The 25,707-nt window shown below is 33.7% G+C and overlaps 6 protein-coding genes and 1 non-coding gene across 8 annotated transcripts; 6 read left to right on the top strand and 1 right to left on the bottom strand.

The window, feature by feature from the left end:
• The first annotated feature begins 537 nt into the window (after positions 1 to 537).
• Positions 538 to 3,793, top strand: LOC7467076 (SUN domain-containing protein 5). Of its 2 annotated transcripts, none has more exons than XM_024594014.2 (4): positions 538 to 1,042; positions 1,458 to 2,812; positions 2,890 to 2,975; positions 3,276 to 3,793. In XM_024594014.2, the coding sequence occupies exons 1-4, from the start codon at positions 901 to 903 to the stop codon at positions 3,511 to 3,513; spliced, it is 1,821 nt and encodes a 606-aa protein (XP_024449782.2). In that variant the 5' UTR covers positions 538 to 900; the 3' UTR covers positions 3,514 to 3,793. The 2 variants fall into 2 exon arrangements, with proteins under 2 accessions (XP_024449782.2, XP_024449781.2); XM_024594013.2 differs by having other exon boundaries at positions 549 to 1,042; positions 3,273 to 3,793.
• Positions 3,794 to 6,954: 3,161 nt separating this feature from the next.
• Positions 6,955 to 10,744, top strand: LOC7467075 (F-box protein SKIP8). The gene is made up of 3 exons (XM_002299425.4): positions 6,955 to 7,671; positions 8,477 to 8,673; positions 9,927 to 10,744. The coding sequence occupies exons 1-3, from the start codon at positions 7,222 to 7,224 to the stop codon at positions 10,186 to 10,188; spliced, it is 909 nt and encodes a 302-aa protein (XP_002299461.2). The 5' UTR covers positions 6,955 to 7,221; the 3' UTR covers positions 10,189 to 10,744.
• Positions 10,745 to 11,451: 707 nt separating this feature from the next.
• TRNAQ-CUG (transfer RNA glutamine (anticodon CUG)) lies at positions 11,452 to 11,523 on the top strand. Its single transcript has one exon. It is a non-coding gene; the product is annotated as a tRNA-Gln (tRNA).
• A 42-nt stretch (positions 11,524 to 11,565) lies between these two features.
• Positions 11,566 to 13,941, top strand: LOC7467074 (uncharacterized). The gene is made up of 3 exons (XM_006368724.3): positions 11,566 to 11,914; positions 12,607 to 12,849; positions 13,546 to 13,941. The coding sequence occupies exons 1-3, from the start codon at positions 11,670 to 11,672 to the stop codon at positions 13,580 to 13,582; spliced, it is 525 nt and encodes a 174-aa protein (XP_006368786.3). The 5' UTR covers positions 11,566 to 11,669; the 3' UTR covers positions 13,583 to 13,941.
• A 1,833-nt stretch (positions 13,942 to 15,774) lies between these two features.
• Positions 15,775 to 18,009, top strand: LOC7467073 (RNA polymerase II transcriptional coactivator KELP). The gene is made up of 3 exons (XM_002299423.4): positions 15,775 to 16,144; positions 16,268 to 16,373; positions 17,645 to 18,009. The coding sequence occupies exons 1-3, from the start codon at positions 15,875 to 15,877 to the stop codon at positions 17,737 to 17,739; spliced, it is 471 nt and encodes a 156-aa protein (XP_002299459.1). The 5' UTR covers positions 15,775 to 15,874; the 3' UTR covers positions 17,740 to 18,009.
• Positions 18,010 to 19,170: 1,161 nt separating this feature from the next.
• Positions 19,171 to 21,861, top strand: LOC7472701 (constitutive photomorphogenesis protein 10). Its single transcript, XM_002299422.4, has 4 exons — positions 19,171 to 19,524; positions 19,995 to 20,068; positions 20,823 to 20,970; positions 21,451 to 21,861. The coding sequence occupies exons 1-4, from the start codon at positions 19,311 to 19,313 to the stop codon at positions 21,546 to 21,548; spliced, it is 534 nt and encodes a 177-aa protein (XP_002299458.2). The 5' UTR covers positions 19,171 to 19,310; the 3' UTR covers positions 21,549 to 21,861.
• Positions 21,862 to 22,055: 194 nt separating this feature from the next.
• On the bottom strand, positions 22,056 to 23,522 carry LOC7467072 (probable protein phosphatase 2C 55). The gene is made up of 4 exons (XM_024595399.2): positions 23,380 to 23,522; positions 22,897 to 23,227; positions 22,631 to 22,780; positions 22,056 to 22,413 (listed from the first exon to the last, which is right to left on the bottom strand). Exons 1-3 carry the CDS (start codon positions 23,475 to 23,477, stop codon positions 22,673 to 22,675), a joined length of 537 nt encoding a protein of 178 aa, XP_024451167.2. The 5' UTR covers positions 23,478 to 23,522; the 3' UTR covers positions 22,056 to 22,413; positions 22,631 to 22,672.
• Positions 23,523 to 25,707: the final 2,185 nt, after the last annotated feature.

The raw sequence follows: 25,707 nt of genomic DNA, 5'->3' as shown, positions 1-25,707 counted from the left end.
AGGTAATGTTTGTTTTTTAGTTCAGTTATGAATTTTGAAATTTTTTATTTTTTTTAATTAATGTTTTTTAGTATATTTAAATTTTTTTGATATGTTGATGTTAAAAATATATATATATTTTTAAAATAATATTATTTTAATGTATTTATAAATAAAAAAACATTTTGAAAAACAATGTCTACCGTAATTATAAACATTGTTCAAGAGTCGTGCAGAGAGTGGTAAAAGGTATTTTTAAAGTATTTTTTACTTGAAAATATATTAAAATATTATATCTTTTTATTTTTTAAAATTTATTTTTGATATTAATATATTAAAAAATATATAAAAATTAATAATTTAAAACTAAAAAAAAACAAATATAGTCCATCTACAATCTCAAAGAGCGTTTCACGATCGGGTTAGGCGCGGGGGATGGTTGGATGATTGTAAGTGTTTTGAGTAGATGCGGATGCACTAAAACCCATCCACGTATTGTCATCCTATTTGTAGGTTTTGACACTCCCTCCCATGCTGGTGTACAATAAATATAAACAAACCCTAGAAAGTGAAGGTCAGAATCTTCCAAGATTATCCTTGTGAGTGACCTTTAGAACTAACATAAAGTAAGACAGTTTGGTAAACAAAAAGACCCCGAACTAGGCGCCTTTTATATGGATAGCCAGTAGTTGGTTTCCTGTTCCCGTAAGATTGGGAGTTAGACAACATCGCATCGGACTTCTTGTAATCATCCTTAAAACTCAAAGGATTCACGTGACAATCCGAAGCAAAGTCGGAAACCACCACCATGCTTTTCCGCATCCCTACAGAGAGGAGATAAGATAAGAGGACATCGAGAGACAAGACAACCAAAGAGAAAACGCCAGAGAGGCACCCCTGTTTCTGTGCTGACGAAGAGGCATGAAAAAACCTTTCTCATTCTTAAACAACAAAAACAGAAGCAGCAATTCAAGGAGGAGAAGTTTGTATGAGCTACACTTGTCTTTGATTCTCTTACTTTGGGGTCTTCTCTTCTCTTTCTGTGCTGGTCATGAAAATCAAGGTGAGATTTCTCTGTTTTTTTTTTTTTTGTTTTTCAAGTTTTTCATGCTTGATTTTTCTTCCTTTTTGTTATAACCCATCATTTTGTTTAGGATTTCTACAAACCCTTTTCTTCTGTCTTTATATGCACGTAAATGTCTTAATTTTCTACCATCCTGTGTTTGGTTGCCTAGAAGATTGACGGAATGGAAATATTGATGAAATTGTTGAGGCCTTTGAGTTTCTGCTGTTTAGTTTCTAAGATAATGAACTCAATTAACCAAATAATTATGCAAGACAGTCAAACTAACATCTAACACTTTTATGTCTATGTTCTGTTCCTATGAAGATTTATTTATTTATTTTGTCTAAAAGGGGTGCCAAATTGGCCCTTTTTATGCATGATATTCAATTGATATTGATTATACATTTTCCAGGGAATTTGACTCCTGACAACAGTAGCATACCTTTTTCTAGTGATCTTAAAGATACTACTCTTCGTGGTGATACACCTTCACATGATGCAATTACAAGCAATAATGATACAAATGGAATTCTGCTAGAGGTCAATCCGTCTACCAGCAGTAAGAATGCTACAGTTCATACTGACTTAGGAAATAAGAAGTGCCCACTTCCAGAGACAAATAGATTACAAGAAATAATTTTGAGTGCTTTAGGTTATGGATCTTCAGTGTATAAAATGCGGAATCCTGAAGAACTGACGACAGGTAAACTGAAAGAACTACCGAGTGGGAGACCTCAGCATCTGACTTATCTCAACTTTGACGAGTTCTGGAACATAATAAGACAAGAAAAAGGCAAAGTTATCCCCAAGCAGCTTGCTAACATCACCCATCGGCTTGAACCTGATGGAAGAGAGTATAACTATGCCTCTTTGACAAAGGGCGCAAAGGTGCTTGCGTATAATAAGGAGGCTAAAGGAGCATGTAACATACTGGGGAAGGATCATGATAAGTACCTGAGAAACCCTTGTTCTGTGGTAGAGAAGTTTGTTGTTATCGAGCTTTCGGAGGAGACGCTGGTTGATGTTGTTAAAATTGCGAATTTTGAACATTATTCCTCCAATTTCAAGGATTTTGAACTGTCCGGAAGTTTAAACTATACAACCAAAAGTTGGATTCCTTTGGGAAATTTTGTGGCTGCAAATGTCAAGCACATTCAAGATTTCAAACTGCCAGAACCCAAATGGGTGAGGTATTTGAAGTTGAATTTACGTAGTCATTATGGGTCAGGATTTTACTGCACATTGAGTGTTGTCGAGGTATATGGAGTAGATGCCATTGAGCGTATGCTTGAAGATTTCTTTGTGCCATCCGAAGAACCTCTTCCCATTGAATTGCCAAAGCCTAGTTTAACTGCAGCACCACATTTAAAGCCAGAATTAAATCTAACTGACAAGGAAAGTAGTGGAAAAGTTCGCAATGGGGTCGATAATGCTGGTATGGGGGCCGAGAACCTATCTGATATTCAACAATCCCATGCCGATGGGAAGAAAAGTCCTGAGAGTATAAACATAATGGCTGAACCAGTAACTGAAGTTAGACAGCTACCAATTAGCAGGAAACCAGGCGACACTCTTCTAAAGATCTTGATGCAGAAGGCGAAGTCACTTGAACTAAGTTTAACTATGCTTGAGGGGTATATTAAAGAAACGAATCAGAGAAAAGGAGATATTATGCCAAAGCTTGAAGAAGAGCTATCCGGAATTTCATTGCTTGTGGAGACGACCAGAACAGAAATTAGAGATCTCATGGAATGGAAGGAGAACACGGTACTGCTTGACTTCCAAAATATTCAAAGAGTTAATTTCTGCGATTTCCTAACCATCGGTTTGGTTTTTATTATCAGGATAAAGTGCTCATGGAGTACCAGTCATGGAAAGCCGGTGTCTCATCTAGTATGGATACGTTGGTCAGAGAAAATACAAGGCTAAGGTGGGAAACATCTATATTATAGTCAAAATTCGTTTTCAAATACTTTTGGTTATTATATTCCCTGACTGTCTGCTGTCTCTCATTTATTCAAGTTGTCCTAGATGAAAAATACATCAAGCATTTTCTTTTACATGCCATGCTGTTCCCTGTTGATGTAATCTTTAGGTCGTTTAACCATCTAGATGATAATCTACAATGATTTGCCGATCCTCTACTTCTAATATCATGTTGCTTTCACTCTTGTTTAATAAATTTTACCGTCCCCCCCCCCCCCCCCCCCCCCTTCATTCCTTTCAGCAGATTGGACATCGAAAAGGTTGCAAATGATCAGGCAAATCTGGAAAGTAAAGAACTCGCTGTGCTAGCCATGAGTCTTTTCTTCATGTGCTTTTCAACTGTCATGCTAATCTCTGCAAAAGTTTCAAAATATTTAGGAGCAGCTTCAAATTCGGACAAGGCATGCCGAACCAGCAGAGGTTGGATGATGATACTAGTTAGCAGCACCATGATAGTATTCATTACAATACTCTCCAGCTAGTCCCTTCGTCGTGGCTTGAATTTTTCCCCAGAGCATTGCAGTCAGCTAATGTAATGCTTCGGGGTTGCGATATTATAAGAACTACAACGACATTCAATAACTTTTTCTGTAGGTGTTCTTCGTTTTTTGTAGCTCTAGAAAATCAGGTCATTTGTTGATAATTGGCTTTGGCCTCCTTGTAACTGTAGCTTTTACACGAATGTAAAGAATGTTGTTATTGTCTCTGTCTTGTTTTAATCTTGAATGAAGGTGTGGTAGTGAAGAATATTGCCATTTTTCCTTTTGGTTTCTTCAAATTCCATGCATGATAACATGAGAAGGTAAAGAGAAAGGATGCAGCCCAGAGCATAAACAATATAATATTTTTTTCTTCTTAAAAGCAGTGATGATATGCATCGGGAAATTCTTAACATGAAAAAAACAAATAAGCTCAGTCACAGCCACAGGATATGTAACTTCAGGACATCTTGAACATATTTAAAAAAAAAAAAAATGTGAATATTTACACTCTTAATAATGCTAACACTTTGTTTTCATAATATTAAGAACATCAATTACTAGCCGCCACATATAATTTTATCCCTTTTCTTCAATTTAATATTTGAGTTGCATACCAAGGACACATTTAGTTCTTAAATTGATGATAAATAATAAGGAATGTTTAAGATAGTGATATAAATTATTTTTTAAAGTATTTTTTTTAAATATATTTAAATACATTTTTTATTTTTAAATATCAGTACATTAAAATAATATAAAAATATAAAAAAATAATTTAAAATAACTTTTTTTTTAAATAACAAAACAGGTTCTACGCCATCATACTTTAAATCAACCCTTAAATAAAAAATTAAGCTAGTATCAAATTTCCCCCAAAAAAAAATGTTTACATCAATTTTGTCTCCAAACATTTTATATATATATATATATATATATATATATATATATATATATATATATATATGTTTGGAGACAAAATTGATATAAACATTTGTGATGGTCTATTAGAACTCTTTAAAAAGGTTTATTTACCCTTTAAGTTCCCTACAAGATGAGACGATTCTTTTCTTATAAAAAGAGGTATAATTTAGATGAAATTCATGATCAAATATAGATGAAAAGACTTAATTGAGAAATTCTGAAACTTGAAAGATAAAATTTATACAAAAAAATTGTTTAGGGACAAAATTGATAATACAATAATTGGAAAGTATTTTTCAGATTTCTCTTAAAAATAAAGAAGCCCACTAATCCTCCTGGCTTAATTCTGTTTTGTACAGTGATACCTTTAATTTTTAACTCTAAGCAAATTACATCACGTATAATCGCATCCAACAAACAACTAATGAATTAGTTATTTTGCCCTTAATGATTATATCAGACAAATTATATATATAATTATATCATATAGTTTTTTTTTTATTATTTGAATTGACACTCGCATAATCGTGATCTTCATGATTTTTTTCCATGCAAATGAATTTTATTTATATAACAACTATTTTTTTATGATTATAAATATTTTAGGATCAATTGATGATGTGTTGCATATCATAGTAGAATTTTATTATGAAATTAGCTAGATGTCCAATAAATCTTGCCATTGCATATAATTATAGATTCAAATTCAAAAAGATGTTAAATTCTTTATTTTTTATAAATGTAAATGTTTAAATGTTTACTTAGTTCCTAAGTTGCAATAAGAGAGAGAAAAAGGGTGTGAGCTATCCCATTGGAGAAAAATTCTACAAAACATAAAATATAAAAAAAAAATTAAAGGGTGAATTTTAATATATCCTCCTGAGGTTTAGTTTTTTTTTTACAAAAAAAAAAAAAAGAATGGAGGAGCTTTCCGTTGAATTAATTACCCACCTAAACTCTCATCAAGATTCAATTCTTACCTTTCGTCCATCTTCATTTGTTAAACTAATGGAATGATGACGTGGCAATTTGTTTTTCTCAATTGACTCCTGAAATTAAGAAAAAAGAGGTCATTTAAGCACACATTCCTCAGTCATGACCAACTTTGTTTTCTAGGGAGTATTTGTTTTTATGGTTAACATTTTTTTTAAAAAAAAAAATTAAATTCATATTATTATACTTTTCAATGATTTTAATAAGTCAATATAAAATATTAAAAAACATATTGTATCATATTACCAAACACATAGAATTGTTATTGACGTTTTATTTTATCTTATATTTCTCAAATTCACAAACTTTTAACAGATAAAGAAATATTGATAAAAATACATAAACTCGACCTATAAATCTTGCATATTTTAATAAAAAAACATAATGAGCTCATACCAAGTTAACATAGCTTCTTGATAAAAAAACAAAATTTAAATAAATTAAGATAGCCTGCTACCATCTTTTTAGATTATAGCTCTCTTGGAAAAAAAAAAAAAACAAGGCCTTTTTCTAACATGTTCCCTTAAGGCACATCCTAATAGGTTTAATTTGAATTATTTAATTTCCATATCTAGCAACATTGAATTAACGACTAAAATAAAATGTCACCTGATTATGGAAACAAAACAATTAACCGTATAAGTTATAGTTTTAAAACCCGGTCCGACGGATTGACCCGGGGCTAAAATCAGGTCGGGTTGAAGAAAAAACCCGGTGTGACTCGGCAAGATCCAGTTAAAAACCTGGTTGCAACCCGTTGATTTTTGTTTTTTTTTTTACTAAAACGACGTCGCTTTAATTTTTTTTAAAAAAAAATTGACCCGGGTGACTTGAACAAAACCTTGGTCTTGGACCGGGCTGGCCACTAAGTCCGGGTCTAAAAACTATATCAATTATGCAATGTGTTCATTTCCATACCAAACAAAATGGGATTACGAATTAAAATTTTACTCAGTAATGAAAATAAATCAATAAATCATATAACTAATGCGTGCCTCAAGAGCACATGCTAGAAAAACCCAATTAATCATTCTAGTACATTATATTTTGTTTTCCAAATTATAACTGGATTTTAATTTTAATGGTATTTTTCAGACAATGATATAAAGAAAATAAACCTATTTGATCTTTGATTTCGCAATTGTGTTTATTTTTGGATTCTATATTATGAATAATATGCATTTATGGGGTGTCTTGCAATTTCTGGTAAGAAAGAATTTATGAATTTTAATATGATTGAAGTATAGACATCTGATTGAGATTCTCTTGAACTTGAGGGAGTCAATTGAAATATAAAATATGCTGCACCATCAATCCCGGTAGTTAGTTTAATGGATAGAAGGAGAAACGTAAGAGTTTGATAAGAGTTCAGGGAGTAATTGATACAAACAGGACAAATTGAGAAGCCCCTAAATCCTCACAGGATAAATTAAAAATTACCCTTTAAGTTTTAACACGAAGACAAAAAAAATCAATCAGGAAATAGAAATACAAAAATATTATTTGAATTTACTATTATTTACTGATATACCATTAGTAACACACCCACTCCCGCACGTTGGAGTCCTCTCCAGTCAGTTATGACTCACACGAGTCACGAGTCACAACTCACAACAAACTCCCCCCCTCTCGTCTGCAACAAAAACTTTCGACTACTCAATTTTGTTCTAGGGTTTCTTTCCCTGAAAACACAACGACACCACCCTCTCAAATAAAACGGCTCAGATTTTTCCAAAATTAGGGTTTCATGTTCTTCTTCATTTGTGAAATCTTACTCGCTTTCATGTCTTGTAAATGGAGATTACTGCCTTCGATTTCACTCTCTCTCAATCTTTCCTCATAGCCTCATCTGTTACTCTCCTCTCTCTCTTACTCGCTTTCCTCACTCTCCGATCAAAATCACCCAAACCGGATCTCACCGTCCATTCCTCCACGTCAGCAGCATCAACAACCAAAACGATAACCTGCAGGTGTTGCTGCTCCTGTAACGGTGAAATTGGAAGTGTTAATAGTGCGGATTCTTTTACGGCGGAGGAGAAGTACTTGAACGGTGGCGGTGCGGCGGAGGAGATGGTGGTGGAAAAGCAGACCGGAGCGTCGATGATGGAGCAGCTAGTGCCGGAGATTACGACACACGCGCTTAGTTATTTGGACTATCCGAGTTTGTGTAGGTTGTCGATGACTAATTCGCTAATGCGGAAAGCTGCTAATGATGATAACGCGTGGAAGGCGCTTTATCATAAGGTATTTGTTTTGTTTTTGTTGTTATTTTGAGAATTTATTTTAATGTTTCGGTTAATTTTATTACTGATTGTAGATTCTTTTTTAATGTGAAATACAAGGTATTTTAGTCTGAAATATTGTTTTTGTTATTAATTTGGAGTTTTATTGTGTTAAATTTTGGTGTTATGGTTGCTTTTAGTTGTTTTAAATCTGGATAATTGTGGGGAAAATGTGAAATCTGGAGGATTAGGGAATGGGTGTTAATCGTGACGCCATTAACCAGTAATAATGTAAGGTCCAGTAGTTGCAGAATCTTCTTATGTGTTGTAAACTAGGTGGCTTTCTCGATGGAAATACTATAAGACTATTTTTTTTGGAAGTGAGAACATATTTGTCACGGAACTTCATTTTCTCTTTTTGCAGAATCCAGAGAATTAAACTTTAGTTCTCTTTTGTAAAACATGTAGGTGTTGAAGAGTTATAGTTTAAGAATCCCTGAACCTGGATAATAAGGCAGTATAGGAGTGCTGTAAGGTTTAAATTTTTCAAAGTTAGCATTTCTCTTTTTAGGATTTCTTGAGTCTTTCCTAGAATTCTGAAAGTTATTCTGTGTCATTTTTATTTCCCTTTGCTTTGGTGTCCTTGAGTTTAAATTTCTCTTTATTATGATGGATTTACTTGGTTGTAAATGTGGATTCAAACTTGTAGATGCATTTTCTTTCTCTGCTTCCTATTTTCAGTAGTTGCTTTTGAGTTTTGACTTCTCTCGGTTTTTCCTGTTTTGGTGCGTGTATTGAATTTTTCTCTTTTGCGCTTCCTGTGTTAGGATTTTACACTGGAACAAGATAGTGTGACACCTGTTAATGGGTGGAAGGCGTACTATGCGGCTACAAGAGCCATTGTGAATGTCAATACAGAATTCTTTAACATCATTAGAGAAAGATCTCTTCAAGCAATGAGTCAATTATGGCTTCATGCAGATTATGTGAAGTGCACCCATGCATCTGGGGAAAATTTGTCAGGGTATGATTATAAAACTTAACTTTAGCTAATGAGATTAAATTTATGTTTTCCTGCAGCGACAATAAAAATGCATACAACAGTCCTGCTGTTTTCAGCACATACTGTGGTTTACGTGATATTAAGTGTTTTTTTTTAGTGACGCCCCTTTGATGTTTGTTCTCAAGTCATGCTGTTAATTGCAAAAACACTAGGCATGAAGACTTCCTAATAGATGTTGTTTTTTCACAGCTAGGATGTTGTAATTTAAAGACATTTATCCTGGTTAATGCATTTGGGGAGCAAAGGAGGATGTATATAGGATGATGATTGTCTTGTAGCCAATTTGTGTGGTCGTGATGAAACATTGCTGGATGGAAATACAGTGGTGATTTGAATTCTATCATTATATAATTATGTTTTGAATTGAAAGGCATGCATTTTTAAGATGCATATCTTATTTATGAAATTAGAAGTGTGTTTAGTGTGTTTTCATTATGTGATGGAGTAATAGCTCTGCTAGCTTGGGCAATGAGAATCTTGTTTAGAATTTGTTTGATGGGGGAGAATTTGCTTGGTAGAGTAAATATGAACAACTTTGTAATGTTAGAGAAGTACTTGCATACATTGGAAAAGCAGATGAGGGGTGAGGTTCTGTCTTCCTATTTGTTAAGGAATGTAGGAAATTAAATTTCAAAATAACTAAATGTTAGGAATGAGTACTTTATTAGATCCCAAAATTAATTTTCCTTTGTGACTTCTGCTGTTGTGGAAATTAGAAAGAAGTGATTGATGCTTAGAGGATGACTTCTTATATAGTATGAGTGAATCACCTCTGTCACAAGTACACTGGTTGCAGTATTATGTTTATCAATTAATGAAACTATGTTTGGTGGTGGTTTACTCTTAGGAGAGGGACTCATAGGTTTTTTATTCCTTAATCTCATGGTGTTGCTTCCAACTTGATGAAATGGCAATCAGATAATTTACGTTGGTAATTGTGTCATATTTGGCAATTTAAGTTCCTTGGATTGTTGGGTGTCTTTTTTTAAATGGAAAGTAATAGCAGAAGATTCTATTCCCGAAAGGGAGAAAATAGACCAGAGTTGATATCTTCATGTAAGACTTGTTATGTGATGACATTCTGTAGCTGCCTGTACTGCTGCCTTGCTTGGATTTGCAACTTCTGTAAAACCATTGTATGCTGTGTTAAAAACTCGTTTGTTTTTGATTTTTTATTGAAGTGAACTTAGAGCTGAGTCATACTTGACCCACAGGTATAACGCTGTAATACAGAGTTGGCAGTTTGCATTTAATTGGGAGCAAGGATTGGACTTCCAGGTTCGTGATGTAAGGGCTCGTGTGCTGACTGACATGGCTTGGGTTACCATGAAAATGTATGTTGTTGAGATGGACAATGGGCCATTCAACGTAACTAATGTCTTTGAGTTCCACAATGGACGGTGGCACCTGGTGCATCACCACTGTTCGGTGATGGTCCTCGACGGGGAGGTGGACCAGCAGATTATGCATGCATAAATGAAGAGAAAAGAAGAATGAAACCAAGTGGTAACTAAAATACTAGTTGCAAAATAGCGGTATTTATTAGCAAGAGCAAGTTTCTTTATGAATTCACTTTCAGTTTTCCAACCTCAGTTTTGGTTGCTTTGTGGTAAAGAGGTCATTTTTTTTCCTCCATCCTGTTATTCTCTCGGTTTCTAGTTCTGTAATTATTTTGCTCAATTCATTCATGGACGCGGATAAACATATACATACATCGATTGGAAAGTGCTTTTTGTACAGTATACCCATTGGAGAAAGTAATTGAAGGACATAATGGGAAATGAGCCCCGTGATCATCTTTCTGTGCTCGAACATGAAGCGGGGAGGTTTTTGAACGGTGGGATTGCCAGAAGATGTGGAAGTCAACTGTGTTGACTTGCGAGATGAGTGACCGCTGAGTGATTTATTTACTTGCGTTCAGCCTCTGCCCTTTTTTTTTTCTTCTCTCTTTTTTGAGAAGGATCCCCTCTGCCTTCTGCCTTAATGTTTACAAATATTTTATTTTATTTTTTCTTGTTTTTCAATTGTACCATATGCCTTGTGGTGCGCATGAGGCCAGCATGAGAAGATTTGATGTTGTGCTATGCCTTTAGTTTTCCAGTTGAGTCAAGATGGTATGCATTTCTGTTCTGGCAGGGTCCAGAGATGATACATTATGAGTAATTTATAAACATTAATCATGCCAAATTACCACGTGGATGGAGAGTAATTTCTAGTCACCAATGAAAATGAGGCATTTTATTGATGGAGGAGTTGATGATCATCATCTGTGCTATCAATGAAGATATTAGCCTGATAAAGAGATAGTTATTAGTTATCAGTGAGAGAGGGTGGTGACTCTGGTGAGGTCAAGAAAGTTGGGGCAGCTGGATAACTATTATTGGAAAGGATGACAATTGAAGGCGAAGGAAATAAGTGTTGTACTACCAAAGATGAAGACTTTTATATTGTGACGTGTGCCTAATATTTTTTGAAATTTATGTAAAATATATTTTTTCTTGAGGAGAAAACAAGGGAATTCACGAACAAAATTTTGTCCATTTTGAACCTGACCTAAACGACTAGGCTTTTTTTTAATATATTAAAAAATTAATCATCTGGGATGCAAAATGGACACTCGATCAGCCACAAACCTGAGAACTTGAGAACGGTGAAAAAACAAAAGAAAGGGAGAGAGAATGAAGCGGGTGAACTTAGGTTAATATTAATAATATAAAAATTGGGCTTGAATTGGCACAAGGTTCCATGGTCTAGTGGTCAGGACATTGGACTCTGAATCCAGTAACCCGAGTTCAAATCTCGGTGGAACCTTTTTACCTCTTCCATTTCTTTTTGCCAGGCACAAAACATACGTGGTTGTTGGATTTGAAGCCATACTGCTGCAAGCTAGTGGCTACCATTCAGTCCTCTCCCTTCACGCGCTCACACCCCACTTACAGAGAGGATAGGGAGAGAGAATGGCAATAGCTCTTGTCTCAGTTCCAACACCTCGCCAAACCATTTGCACTCGACGCTCATATACTTACAGCAACTCGTGGTTTCATAGCTCTGCAACAACTCTCATTAAGTACCCATCTAAGCCCATCACCATCCCTCTTTGTTCTCCCTCTACCTCTTCGACTTCTGTTGTAGAGGATGGTCCCCCTCCTCCTTCATCAGATGCTCTTCCTACCACCGAAGATGTTGACAAGCTCCCTCTTAGGTACTTCCCATATCTTCTTTTTTTTACAGTTGAGCTATATATGAATGCTTTAGCTATGCACTTCCATTTGTTTGGTTTCCAAGAATTCTAGAATTAAGGGATAGGTTAGCTCAGTTGAACGACCGATTAGTAATAGGTTATAGTTGTGGATGAGGAACTTAGAAGAGTAGCTCACATGTTAATCATTCATTTATTTAGTGAGCACAAAGTTTATCATAAATTATAGTACTTGAGATGTCCAGCTCAATTTTCCTGTAAAATGTTCAGTTTCTCAATCCATACTGTTGTTGTGAGAGGCAACATAGAAGTGGCACTGGGGAGAATTTGTTAGCTGTACAAAAGGGGGGTTACAAGGAGCTGTAAAGCATGAATTTCAGTTCTTGTATTACATGCTATCTCATTGTGAGACAGCATATAATATTGCCCGCCAATAATTTACTGTGGGTTTATGTTTTTTGGAGAAGGGTGGGATTCTATTGCACAAAAAGGGTCGACAGAAGTTCCCATTTTTAGTAGAAGAGATCAATTCTTTGGGCTGGTGAAAGATGTTTATAAGGCTTTGCTCATGGAAGAAACTCTAATGAATGTTATATATGACTATGATTTTGAGTGTTTTGACACATTTTCAGTCAAGAATGCTCTCTTTTTGCTTGCCTTGGAGAAGGAGGTTAATGGACATTCTTTTTCTACAGTGGTTGCAAGGGCTGTGGGAGAGAGGAAATAGAGAAGGGATGCAATGGAGAGGGAAGAATTCAAGGTGGGATTGCAACCGTTCCGGGGTTCGGTTGGTGGCCAATAAAGGCTTACAGGCCTTGTCCTGGATTTTTAGCATCTGGAGGCAGGTATAGGCGACAAGGCCAAAGCATGGACGAGGTAGCATTTGGAAGGGAGCAAAAAGAAACTCCTGTAGGGATCAGTGATGAGGGTGAGACCAGGTAAATTTGTGCACAGTTTTAGCTAAGCAATTGTGCATCCTGCTATTATTATTTCCTGAAATTTTTCCTAAGCAAGCTGGCTTAGATTTTATGCTTATTTTTCGATGAGCTGGCCAAGTGTGATTTTCAGTTACTACATGTACAGTCAAGCCTATTTTCATATAGGACTATAATCCAGATACAGGCCAACAGACAATTGTGTCCATGTAAAGTCATGTTGGCATCTAAAAGATGAATTGGCTCTGTTGCTTGTAAGAGAGAACTACTCCAATTTCATATGCTTTCCTCATTTCTTAGTGTGTCTGGCAATTTTAATTTATGAGAGAATGAGAATAATCAATTGTTTTGGTGATAAAAGCCTTTTTGCATCTTAGTGAAGCATAATAAGAAATATAATCCATTCAGCATGCGGTCTCTTTTCTCTCCAAACCTCTTCTTCTTCTGGAAAAAATGGGATCTGAGAGATCACAATTTATCTTAGTATCAAAATGCAGAAAAATCTTACAAATTCTTCTCTACTTCACTTCTCTAATCCTAGAGTTCATAAAGCGCTTCGTAGACGTTCGCAAGCTCATTTTCGTGTGCACCTTTCCTTTGTAGCCTTAGTTCCAATTCTAATGTATGTTTAACAGTTGTGAGTTTTATGCCAATCTAGTTATACAATATGTAGTCACAGTATCTTGCCGAATACTGTAGGAAGAAAAGGCAAGATCCAAGGAGATTTAGGAGGTAACACTTTGCAAAGAGATCGACTTGACCATAGCTCGACTGGCAATGGAGAACAGGTTGAGATTTATATCTGTTGGGACCACGGGATGTGGCTTTGTATGTGATCCTTTCTAGCCTTCTGCCCCATCAAAAATAGAAGAACTTTTTCATGAATTCTCAGATTGATGTTGTTCTGACCATCATTACTTCTGGTCTGTTTTACATCCTTGTGCAGAGCAAGAAACTTGATGTTCATCGCAGTTGATTCTACTGTGTACAGCTTTTGAGAGATCTCTCTACCTATTCAGCCCTCCATGTCACTAATCAAATTTTATAAAGTGACATTCCAGAGAAATTTCTCACTTCTTAAGAGTAATTATGTTCTGATTAAGCTTTAATGGATTGTCTAGAGTTCAACAAATCAATTCATCCATTAGCAACTCAGAATAGTAAAATATATCAGCGGTGATGATGTTGTATTGGGAATGTGATATATCAGGGAACTTCATCTCCCTCATTTTGCAATGGAAGGTAAATCTCCCCGTGAAACCCAAAAAAAAAAAAAAAAGTCTTAAAAATTTTACTTTCCTGTAAAGGCGAGATTTCTAAACAGGCAATATGATACTATATTATTTCTCACACGTTTTCAGGAACTTGAGCTTCTTTTACAATATTGCTAGTAATCCTAAATTAATTATTGAAAAAGAAAATCATCAAAATATTCTTAAGACATGTTCTCCTTTTTCTATATGTTTGTGATATCAAGGTACAAAAAATTTGTCCATTTTTTATTCCGAAGCCATTGATAAAAAAAAAAAAGGTTTTTTGTTGCCTTTTTAACCGAATTTTTTTCTATTATTTTACCAACCAGCCCATAAAAAGGAAAATTAAAAAAAAAAAAAAGGTGAGGGATAAAAAATAGTTTTTTAGCCGATTGAAAATTCATGAGGAACGAGACGCTTGACGGTAAAAAAAGAAAAAACGTACCGACTAATTAACAAAAATCTAAAATGAGTAGGTTTTTACTATAGCAATTTATTTTACCCTTTTAAAAAAAATCAATTAAGTAGCTCCTGGGGTAAAACGATATTTTTACAAGGTTTAGGTGACAAAGCGATCTAATTATATTTCTAAAGCACGTTAATTACATTATCCTTACAATCAATTTTGTTTTTTAAATTGATATCCTAGGGTATTTTTGTTCATTAAGCAAAATAAAATAACCTAATTATTTTTAAAATAAAACTTATTTAACCATGTCCAAGTGTATTTTCGTATTTTTATCTTTTTTTTTTGTTATAATCAAATTCATAAAAAAACAAACTAATAATTTAATAAATATAAATATTATTTTTGAAAAGGTAGTTGATTTGTACATTGCAAGTGTTAACGTGTAGGTTTCGACTTCATCCTTAAAGTGAAGTATGAGGGGTATTCGGCGACCAAATAATAATTTTTAAAGTAAATTCGAATCATCGATGCAGGTCTTTCATCTTTAAGAGGAGCATGTGGTCAACAGATTTTTATTTTGATGCTTATAACCTTTTTTTTTTTTTCTCTTTTTTTTTTTCTATGTTATACCATTCAAAATTTCAAAGCAATCATTGGATTTAGTTTTTTTTTGGATTTTATTCATGTTCTTTTGACTATTATTTATTTTATTTAAAATAATCTATAAAATAATTTTTTTTAAAATTTTATTTTTTTTATCTGTCAAATTTGATTTTTTTTATTGTTATTTGTTTTATGTATGATAATTTTTTAAATTAATTTTTTTTATGATTTTATCACCCTTAATTTTTTTTTCTTATATTCTAATTGTTATTTTTTTCTTTACTTTGATAAAAATTTTAAATTGATATTTGTTTTTCAATTTTATTTTCAATATTAAAATAGTTGGAAACTAAGTTTTTTTATTGAACTTGAATATAAGATTTTATGGGTTGCGAGTTTGAAAAATTAATTTAGAATTAAAAAATTTACTCGATTTTATTTTTTTAAGTTTATTATTTATTTAATTGGAGATTCAGTTTTATAATTTTTTTTTATTTTTATAAAATTATTTTTTTATACATGTATATATTTAGAAAAACTTGACCAAACTTTGGTAGAAAAGAACACTATCTTGTACTTTCCAAATAATGCAAGTTAAAAACCGAAAGCACGAAACAGTTAACACCTAATAATCACGCCTAATCACTAGTGTTAGAGAATCTATATCTACCCTCCCTCCCTCCCTCCCACTGTATTAGATTTTTATTTCCATTTAGTGTCACAATAAGAATCCTTAGAACCCTAAATAGAAAGGAAAGAAAACATGGAACCCAAACTCAGAATGCAAATCAAAGAAACAGTACGAGAAATCTTGGAAGAATCTGACATGGAAACTACAACTGAACATCAGATTCGTAGGTTAGCATCCAACAAGCTTGACCTTGACCTTGATAAATCTGAGTACAAGACTTATGTTAGACACGTCGTTAATTCTTTCCTCGAAGAACAAAAGGCCAAACAAGAAGACGATGAAGAAGAAACAGGCAAGCAGGAGCAAGAGTATGATGATGAGGGCAATCTTGTCATTTGCAGGGTTAGTGCAAAACCCTAACCCCTTCTCCCCCCTTTTTGGTCTTAGCTTTGGAAATGTTAGTTTTGAGATGTTAGGTTTGTTAATGAATATTGAATGTTTCTTTTTGCTGCTTTTGATTGACAGTTGTCAGCTAAGAGAAAAGTGACAATACAGAATTTCAGAGGAGCAAATTTGGTGTCAATAAGGGAGTATTACTATGACGGTGGAGCAGAAAGACCTACTACTAAAGGTAGATTATTTATTAAATTGTGGAATTTTTTTTTTTCAAAATGTTATATGCTGCTTTGGTTTTTTTCTATTATTTTGTTTAGTTTTGTGTTTTTCTATGTGGGTTTCTTGTATTGATGCAAAATAAGATTGGTTTGTAACTCAAGTTGTGGGTTTGGAGGATTTTTTTTCTAGTTAAATTGAAGTTTTTTGACGATCATCATAGTCACGACTGTCTGATTCTCCGAGTTTGGTAGATTAATCAGTGGTGTATAATTGTATAGGCTGAGAGAAGTTATAAATTAAGATGTTGGTTATGGATGTTTGGTTTTTCAATCCTTCTGCTTAAAGGATTATTCGGTTAATTTTGTGAGGGGCAGCCATTTTATCTGGTTGAGTTGTGCGGTAGTCAATTTCAAATCTTGTTTTATCACCTGAGTAATCTGATTTTGGGCATCTTGACTCAATATCTTTTATCTTTGTGTGATTTTCTCTCAACGGATCTTCTGGTGTTAGATTAATGTTTGATGCTTGTGGTCATTCCATTTGTGTGGTTTTGTATGATGGCTCATACAGTTCTATGATTTACGTTGGAAACCTAAGGGATTTGGGTATGCTTAGATTTTGATTTCGGTGTAGTGAAGTGTCCTGCAGCCTGCTTTAAGGCAGTTACTCAATGCAGTGTAGTGAAGTGTCCTGCATCCTGCTTTAGGGCAGTTACTCAATGCAGCGTGATTTGCCTGGAAGCTATAGTTTCACCAAGTCCAATCTTCAGGAGATTACTTTTCTTTTCATGTTCATCAAACATAGAGGCAATTCAGAAAATATGGGAATGACATTGAAATAAAACCTTGTGGACTTGATAATATGCGTATTTCAGAATAAAAGGAAGAAGAATCCAAGAGTACAACTATGCATTATGAGTGTTTACTGGAATCCGTGCAAGGTTTTTGGCTTTTTATCTAAGAGTCAGTTTTATCATTTGTGTGTATTGAAAAGGATTTCTGTTGGAAACACAGCTCATATTCATTCAAAGTCCTGCATCTAAGATAAAATGTGTGACAAAATTGACAAATTTTGTTGAAGACTCTGTTACAATAAAGCCTTTGGATATTCTGCCTTATTGGATTATGGTCATTAGGCTCTTTTTTTCTGTGCACACATGCTTGGACATGTGTAAGTCAGGCCATGTTGAATAACTATTTTGTTTCTTTAAAGCATTAAGCCCAGTTGTGTTTCATGCTGCTAATATATGAAGGTTTTGCTTAACCCTTTCTTGTTCTCTCCTCTCAGGAATAAGCTTAAACGAGGAACAATGGTCGACCTTGAGGAAGAATATACCAGCAATTGAGAAAGCCGTGAAGGACATGCAGGATCGGGATATGTGAGAGTGATTCTGCCGTCCGGGTTTTCAAATGCTCGGAGGTGTCTTCGAAGAATTAACTATCACCATGTTTTGTACTGTTTCTGTATATCAAGTTCAGACAGCCTGTTGTCGGCATCTTGAAATACTTCATGTCTTGCAAGATTTAACTGCTGCTATGGCCTGTGCCTGTGCCTCTTGTGATATTACTGTAGACAGCTTGTTGTGAATCAATGTTACCCTACTGGCCTTGATAAATTCTCCAGTTTATGGAGTCGCCAAAATTTAATGCAAACCGTTGTTGCCTTGATTCACAAGCAAACCGCCAAAAAGCATAAAGAATTCTCCTTACATTCCAGATTGATTTGATGACGATTTGTTGTCCATAGACATTGTCAAATCATTTTGAAGGGTTGTTTTGTTGTAATAAAAGTTGACTCTCCAAAAAAAATTTAGGATTAGGCCTTCTATGTATCAGATTTTAGCCTGTTTATTTTTGCATTTGAAAAAAATTAATTTATTTTAAAAAATGTTTTTTCTTTAAATTAATTTTTTTCTAATGTTTTAAGATTATTTTTATATACTAATATTGAAAATAATTATTACTACACTTCTCATTTAACACACACACACACACACATATATATATATATAACAGTATTACGTTACCGAACACAGTTAATGTTTCTAGTTAAATATTCTTGTAGACAAAACGCAAAATTTGACAAATGTCTCAAAGTTGTTTCAATAAAAAAATGTATTCCATTTTGTTCTTATCAGTTATTTCATTATTGAATGTATTAATTTTCCTAGAATAATATTATTTTCACTTCATTAATTCATGAAGTTAGCATTATCTTTTTTCTAAAGCAAAGTAGCCACATGATGCGTTAAATTGGTAAAAATAATAATTTTTAATTTGAAACAATGAATTAAATTTTTAAAAATGTATGAATGTAAAAACATATTTATCTAAATAAAACTAAAATTATACTCTAATATTTGCTTCCGTTTCCTATACACCTTTCCCTTATCAACCTACTGGTCGGCTGCAAATCCCATTTTGGTCACAATTAACGACTTGTCGGCTATCCATTACCTCCCTATGAAGTTTGAGGTTTCCTAGGGCATCTCCAATCATGAAAGTTAAGTCAAATGATTTTTTTAAAAAAAATGTAAATATGGTTTTTTATATGCATTTCAATAAAAAAATTATTTTAATAATTTATTTTTATTTTAATATATTTAATATTAATAATTTTTTTAAAGAAAGAACTATTAAAAAAATTCAATTAATAATTTTTTTAAATAATTTATTTTAATATTTTGATTTTTTTATAAATATATAGAAATGAATTTGTTTTTAAAAAAATCATTTTAGTTTTTTACTTAATTATTCTATTAGAGTTACAAAATTAATATAAAAAAAAATTGGCTCTTCTTTTGGTCTTCCATTGTAGATGCTCTTATGGTTAAATGAATAGCAAGGTAACCAATTAACGACCTGTCGGGTTATTCATCACCTCACAAAATCCTCTGCACTGCTTCTCCATCCCTACACCCCCCTCTGTGAAGTGTCAGGTTTCTTGTGGTTAAATGAATAGCCAAGGAGGCATCTCAATGGCAGGAGGTGGAGGATCATCAGCAACAGCAACAAGTTCTTGGGTATCACCATCATCAGTTTCAACATCAGGGAAAAGAATACAACGAGAAATGACTGAACTTAACATGGACCCACCTCCTGATTGCTCTGCTGGACCCAAAGGTGATAATCTTTACCATTGGATCTCCACCGTCATCGGGCCTCCAGGTTATTTCCTCTACTTCACACTACTTTTCTTGTCTTTGTGAGTAATGGGTTCTTGTTGCTTTTCTTGTTTTTTGTTAATCTTTATAAAGTTCTCAGCTTTAGTTTAACTGAGTATGTCTTGAGGATTATGCTTTTTGAAACTTCCATGCGTTATTGCTGCTGAGCTTAATTTAGACAAAGCTAGCTGTCACTGATCAAACTGTCTTTTTTATTTTCCTAGTAATTTGGATGTAGTTTGTTTGGATTATAAATAAGTTTCAACTTTTGGTTCTAGCAATGAAATTGGAGAATATAAGATTGAAGGTCTTATTTGATATAAGATTGAAGGTCTTATTTGATCGTGTTCCTTATTAAACAGCCCTCTAGGAACTGGTAGCTTGTTCTTCATCATACTGGGGTTCTCTTTTCAGTTTTGCCTATTTTTCCATGTTATAGGGTTTCATTCCTGGTATGCTTCATATGTTTTGTAGGAACGCCATACCAAGGCGGAATATTTTTCCTTGACCTAACGTTTCCAAGTGATTATCCATTCAAACCTCCAAAGGTATGTGCATTTACATCCAATTAGTTGATTGCCATGCATATATACATATCTGCTGAGTTTTTCATCTTAGACGTGAGATTATTGATTTATGTGGTTGATCTACTTCTCGGTAAGCTTACTTGAAAGATTATAATGAAATAGGAGTCAAAATCTTTCAAAATTTTATGTTGAAGCTCAAAAGCACAAGGGTTCCTTTTCTAACTCTACCGAAGTAATAGGTGATGTTGGACCCTGTTGGCCGTGGCACCATTGTGATGCCTAGTTGGATTACAAAAAATAGCAGTCCTAGATCTTATGTGCGCTCTTCTGTGATAATTATTCTGTTGATGGCCTGCATTTCTAGTTACATCAGAAGACAGCAAGTGAGAGAATCGAGGATAACTCATGAAGATGGAACATTTAAGAATTAAAAGGAACTCCTTTTCTGAAATGTAATTATAGCAGTTCAATGAACCTTTGTGTATAGTTTACATCCATGGATCTAACATAATGTTTTACGCATCAAATATAGTCGTGACATTGCCAAGGTGTTGTTAATAATATAATGAATTATCGTATTAGATTTTAGGACCTTTGACTGCTAACTTGTACATTTCCAACCATTCCATCATTAGTTGACTCTGAGCCATATCAAGGAAGATTGAATATAAGCACAACTGCATGAAAGCATATTTTTGGTGATGGTGAAAGGAGTAAGGTGTTTTGATGCTCCACTTTCTATGTTCGTTCTTTTACTTATAAGATTATTTTACAGGTAGTGTTCAAGACTCGTATCTACCATTGCAATGTTGATTCTGCCGGCAACCTTAGTTTGGACATCCTGAAGGATAGTTGGAGTCCAGCTCTTACAATTACTAAAGTGCTACTTGCAATCAGATCGATTTTCACTCACCCTGATCCCTGTAATTTTTCTTGCCTTCTTAATATTCTATAAATTCTTTTTTTTTTCCTTTAGCTCGGGTTTCGTGGCAGATATTTGGGTTCTGGCCTTTACAATGACTGCTATTTTAGTTGCAGGCTGGTTGATTTTTACTTCCATATTATTTCTGACAAATATGTATTTCTTTGTTCAATTTTGATGACCATAGGAGTTTTGTTGGTTGGCAATGGGGAACATTTTATATAATCTTGTGAAACCACGGTCATACCTTTTTGTCAAGGAAAAAAATTTCGTGGGGCATATTCTTGTTGAAAGTCTTCACTTTCCGATTTCAATTACACTGTGATGAACACCCAACGGAAAACCAAGTTTTCAGGTTTTATATGTACAGTAAAAACTATGTGAAAACCCTTTTGGCTATTTATGTTTGGCATCCCAGAGACCACCTTCATATTAAATATTCTGATGTTTTACTAACGTTTGGGTGTTCTCCTCACTGCAGACAATCCTCTTGTCCCTGGCATTGCCCACTTGTACTTGGCAGATAGAGCAAAACATGATGAACTAGCTGCAGAGTGGACACTGCGATTTGCGAAGTGAAACTTATTGAGCGAATGAGCAGCCTTGCAAACAGAGTTTCTTTTCTACAAAACATACTTCGGCATCTTGTTCTGCAGTGCAGATTACTGGACAGGGGAGGTCAGAGCACCTCATTATTGGTTGAACTTAGAGTTGAAAGGTTTGTAAATCTCTTGTAAATGTGCCATACATTTTGCAAACTGCCCAAGGTTATTTAGATTCAAGGAATATCATTGTTAAAGGTTTCTCCCTTTCTCTCATGTGGCTCGGAATTCTGTGTATGCTGTGTTATATGAGATGTTCTCTGTGCGTTTATGCAATTGGTTGTGAAGAAGTTCTATGGATCATGCCCCCAAAGTTGTCAATTAGGTCCAAATTGAGAATATTCAATTTCAAATTGTGGTAGTAGAAAAGTAAACGTTGGATTACCAAGGGGGGTGTTCGAATGTTTTCTGCAGCATATTTTTCTCTAGGTTTGCAGCATCTATTTATTATCACCCCCCCCCCCCCCCCCCCCCCAACTTTTATAGTTTCGGAAACAAGATTTTCTAGCAAAATCACTGGATTTTAATTCAATTTTGATATAAAACTTTCATAAACTGTCGTCAACAATGCAAGAAACTATAACGGTAATGTCATCTTCTTTGCCTCCAACACTTGATTTTCCAGCTTCCAAAGAACCTTCTGTAAATGGAGTAAAAGCTTCTCTATCCATCGATGTGCAGTAAGCTTGTCCAGCCACTGCCCAAGCAACATCCTGTGGATCTGAGCCTCCCTCAATCTTTGTCCTAACAAGCTCTTCTATTTGCCTTGGATACAAGTTATCAAACAGCCCATCTGTGCCAGCAACAATGACGTCCCCTGCTTCAACTGGAAGTGTCGTCACCTGCACTTGTAGTGGTTTTCAATTAATATGTTATAAAACACCATTATAATGAGCCTATAAATTCAATAAAGAAAAAAAAATCAATAGAAATTTTGGTTCTTGTACTTCTAAAAGCTGAAAAAAATCCTTGGCAATTCAGGTTAACCTGCTACAAAATAAACCTAAAATGATACTAACAGATACAAATATAAATACAATTAATAGAAATTCACCGTACCTGTGCGCCACTAGGGGTTCTACTCCTGTCATTATCTTGCAACTAATAAGGGCAGTTGAAAGAATATTGCTGAATTGGTGATTTGTATACATCTCCATCCTTTCTAATCACCAAAAATCCACTATCTCCCATGTTCACTGTTGTCAAGCCCTATATAAGGAAAAAGAAAAGGAAAAACGAGAGAAAGAAAGCGTATTACACACCAAATATTTACATGAAATTTTAACATTACGAATTTATGGGGTTCAAGAGGATAAACAACGTACTTCGTCTTGATCTAGTGTTAAAATGCATGCTGTGGAGGATCCTTTAACTTTGGTCTTTGAATAAGCAGCATCCAGAACTTTTCTGGGATCAACTTTGCTGTTTGGCTCGCCATTCACTACTGCATATTCAGCATTGCTCATGAGTTGTCTAGCATATTCTCCTGCATCAATGCCATGTTGGGACCAACCACCCACACCATCTGCCACCCCAACTGTTTTCTTCTCTGCGCAAATAAAATGGGCATCATCGCCCTGTAGCGTCCCAAGTTTTTCCATGGGAATATAGGATGATCCAGAGATCATTGTCAATTTTCTCTTCTTTGAACTAGTCCTATAGACAACGAAAAGGGCAAAAATAAAATCGCAAGTCACCTGCCTAAAATTATCGAGTTATTAATGCGTGTGATGCATTTAGGGTTAGAGTGTCTACATGTTAGATGAAAACAAGAAGAGAAAAAACAAGTAAAAAGGCCTGTCACACACCCATCATCAGTAGTGGTATTTTGTTCTTCGCCTTTCATTGTCAAGGCGGCCATATCGTTTCTAAGGAAGCCACTTGTTGCTAGAACATGGCAATACATAGAAAGAAAAGACGGTAAGAGTTTGACGAAAAATAAACACAAGGATGAAAATCCCGTGCGATGTAGCAGTATCTTGTTCGTTCCGAGTCCACTTAGAACTTAAACTAGAAACACGGCTGTGCTGTGGTGCGGGGTTAATTTTTTTTACATAAAAAATATAAAAGAAAAAATAGTTAATGATCTAAAAGTGTTAGGTTTTTCTACAAAACTATACTTAAAAAAATTAAATTTGTCTGCTACGTCTAACCTAGAAGTTATATTTATAATATTAATAATAATATCAAACTTGCATGACCAAAGTTTAAGTGAATTTAGTTACAACATCAAACCCGGAGCCTTGGATATGGGTTTGGCTGCAAAGTCATGTTATAAAAGTGTGATAATTAAAAAGGAAAAAAATTAATATTACAGAATGAAATTAAAAAAAATAATTGAAAAGAAAAAAAACAATAAAGCAAAGCATTATTCTGATAAATAGAGCTTTGCAAGGAGGGGTACAGTAAAATCCTCTCATGAGATCACAATAATCTAATGAACAATAAACAAAACAAATCATAAAGTTTAATTCTTAATCAAATTGATATTAAAAGATGAAATTCAAAGAAAAAACTTACTTAAGAAAAAGAAAAAAAAATCTGAATCAACTAGTTTAACCCGTCAAACTTGTGATTCGTGTCATGAAATTGGAAGAAAAAAGGTTGATGTCTTTTAGTTATAGTTAATTACAATATTTAAAGATGAAATTGGAAGAAAAAAACCAATGAAGAAAAAGGAAAAAAATCTGAATCAACTGGGTTAACCCACTAAATTAGGTTACAAAGAAAAAAAAGCCTACATGAAGAAAAAAACTAATAAAGAAATAGAAAAAAAAATCTAAATTAACTGGGTTAACCCTTCAAACTAGGTTAACCAGTCAAACCTGAGATTCGTGTCATGAAAGTTTGATAACTGAATAGGAAAAAAAAAATTTACAGGTTAACCCAGAATTAGCCGGGTTAACCCGTCAAACCCGGGATCCGTGTCATGAAAGTTTGATAACTAAATAGAAAAAAATTAACATTAACAAACAAAATTAAAAAGAAAAACCAGAAAAAAAAATCTGGGTTAACCCGTCAAACCCAGAATCTGTGTCATAAAAGTTTGATAACTAAATAGAAAAAACTTTAACATTAACAAACTAAAAAAAATTCATTAAAAAGAAACAAAGAAAATAACAAAAAAAAAAATTGCCCAACCTTTTCACTGTGGATTAATTATAATATTAAAAGATGAAATTAGAAGAAAAAAACTAATGAAGAAAAAGAAAAAAAATCTGAATCAACTGGGTTAACCCGTCAAACCTGAGATTCGTGTCATGAGAGTGTGATAACTAAATAAAAAAATCAATATTAATGAACTAAATTAAACAAAAAAAAGATTAATTAAAAAGAAAAAAAACAAAGGAAAAAAACCTACAAGAAGAAAAAAACTAATGAAGAAAAAGAAAAAAAATCTGAATTAACTGGGTTAACCCGTCAAACCTGAGATCCGTGTTATAAAAGTTTGATAACTAAATAGAAAAAATTTTAATATTAACAAACTAAATTTAAAAAAAATAATTAAAAAGAAAAAAAAAGAAAAAAGCAAAAAAAAATACTAAACAAAAAAAAGATTATTTTAAAAGAAAAAAACAAAGAAAAAAAAAAGCCTAAATGAAGAAAAAAACTAATGAAGAAAAAGAAAAAAAATCAGAATTAACTGGGTTAACCCTTAAAACCAGGTTAACCCGTCAAACCTGAGATTCGTGTCATGAAAGTTTGATAACTGAATAGGAAAAAACAAATTTACGGGTTAATCCAAAATTAACCGGGTTAACCCGTCAAACCCGGAATCCATGTCAGGAAAGTTCAATAACTAAATAGAAAAAAAATTAATATTAACAAACTAAATTAAACAAAAAAATTAATTAAAAAGAAAAACCAGAAAAAAAAATTCAGGTTAACCCGTCAAACCCGGAATCCGTGCCATGAAAGTTTAATAACTAAATAAAAAAAAATTAACTTTAAAAAAAATAAACAAAAAAAATATTCATTAAAAAAACAAAAAAAAACAGCTTTAAAAAAACAAAGAAAAAAAACAGCTTTAAAAAAAACGCAAAAAAAAAAAAAAAAAGCCCAGCCTTTTTACTGTGGATTGCACTGTGCAGTCCACAGTAAATGACTGAGCAGTTTTAGTATATGTTATAATTAAC

Source organism: Populus trichocarpa, chromosome 1 (genome assembly GCF_000002775.5).
Source record: "Populus trichocarpa isolate Nisqually-1 chromosome 1, P.trichocarpa_v4.1, whole genome shotgun sequence".
Lineage (NCBI taxonomy): Eukaryota > Viridiplantae > Streptophyta > Magnoliopsida > Malpighiales > Salicaceae > Populus > Populus trichocarpa.
Note: the sequence above shows the minus strand (reverse complement) of the source record. Positions and strands in the feature narration are given on the sequence as shown.

Coding starts and splice junctions, on each gene's coding strand:
- LOC7467073 (XM_002299423.4), top strand. CDS start 15,875: ATGGAACCCAAACTCAGAATGCAAATCAAAGAAACAGTACGAGAAATC. Junction 16,145..16,267: donor GCAATCTTGTCATTTGCAGG/GTTAGTGCAAAA, acceptor TTTGATTGACAG/TTGTCAGCTAAGAGAAAAGT. Junction 16,374..17,644: donor AGAAAGACCTACTACTAAAG/GTAGATTATTTA, acceptor CTCTCCTCTCAG/GAATAAGCTTAAACGAGGAA.
- LOC7467075 (XM_002299425.4), top strand. CDS start 7,222: ATGGAGATTACTGCCTTCGATTTCACTCTCTCTCAATCTTTCCTCATA. Junction 7,672..8,476: donor GGAAGGCGCTTTATCATAAG/GTATTTGTTTTG, acceptor TTCCTGTGTTAG/GATTTTACACTGGAACAAGA. Junction 8,674..9,926: donor TCTGGGGAAAATTTGTCAGG/GTATGATTATAA, acceptor CTTGACCCACAG/GTATAACGCTGTAATACAGA.
- LOC7467076 (XM_024594013.2), top strand. CDS start 901: ATGAAAAAACCTTTCTCATTCTTAAACAACAAAAACAGAAGCAGCAAT. Junction 1,043..1,457: donor TGCTGGTCATGAAAATCAAG/GTGAGATTTCTC, acceptor TACATTTTCCAG/GGAATTTGACTCCTGACAAC. Junction 2,976..3,272: donor AGAGAAAATACAAGGCTAAG/GTGGGAAACATC, acceptor CATTCCTTTCAG/CAGATTGGACATCGAAAAGG.
- LOC7472701 (XM_002299422.4), top strand. CDS start 19,311: ATGAATAGCCAAGGAGGCATCTCAATGGCAGGAGGTGGAGGATCATCA. Junction 19,525..19,994: donor CACCGTCATCGGGCCTCCAG/GTTATTTCCTCT, acceptor TATGTTTTGTAG/GAACGCCATACCAAGGCGGA. Junction 20,069..20,822: donor ATCCATTCAAACCTCCAAAG/GTATGTGCATTT, acceptor ATTATTTTACAG/GTAGTGTTCAAGACTCGTAT.
- LOC7467074 (XM_006368724.3), top strand. CDS start 11,670: ATGGCAATAGCTCTTGTCTCAGTTCCAACACCTCGCCAAACCATTTGC. Junction 11,915..12,606: donor GTTGACAAGCTCCCTCTTAG/GTACTTCCCATA, acceptor CTTTTTCTACAG/TGGTTGCAAGGGCTGTGGGA. Junction 12,850..13,545: donor AGTGATGAGGGTGAGACCAG/GTAAATTTGTGC, acceptor CGAATACTGTAG/GAAGAAAAGGCAAGATCCAA.
- LOC7467072 (XM_024595399.2), bottom strand. CDS start 23,477: ATGTATTGCCATGTTCTAGCAACAAGTGGCTTCCTTAGAAACGATATG. Junction 23,228..23,379: donor AATACCACTACTGATGATGG/GTGTGTGACAGG, acceptor CGTTGTCTATAG/GACTAGTTCAAAGAAGAGAA. Junction 22,781..22,896: donor TAACACTAGATCAAGACGAA/GTACGTTGTTTA, acceptor TTCCTTATATAG/GGCTTGACAACAGTGAACAT.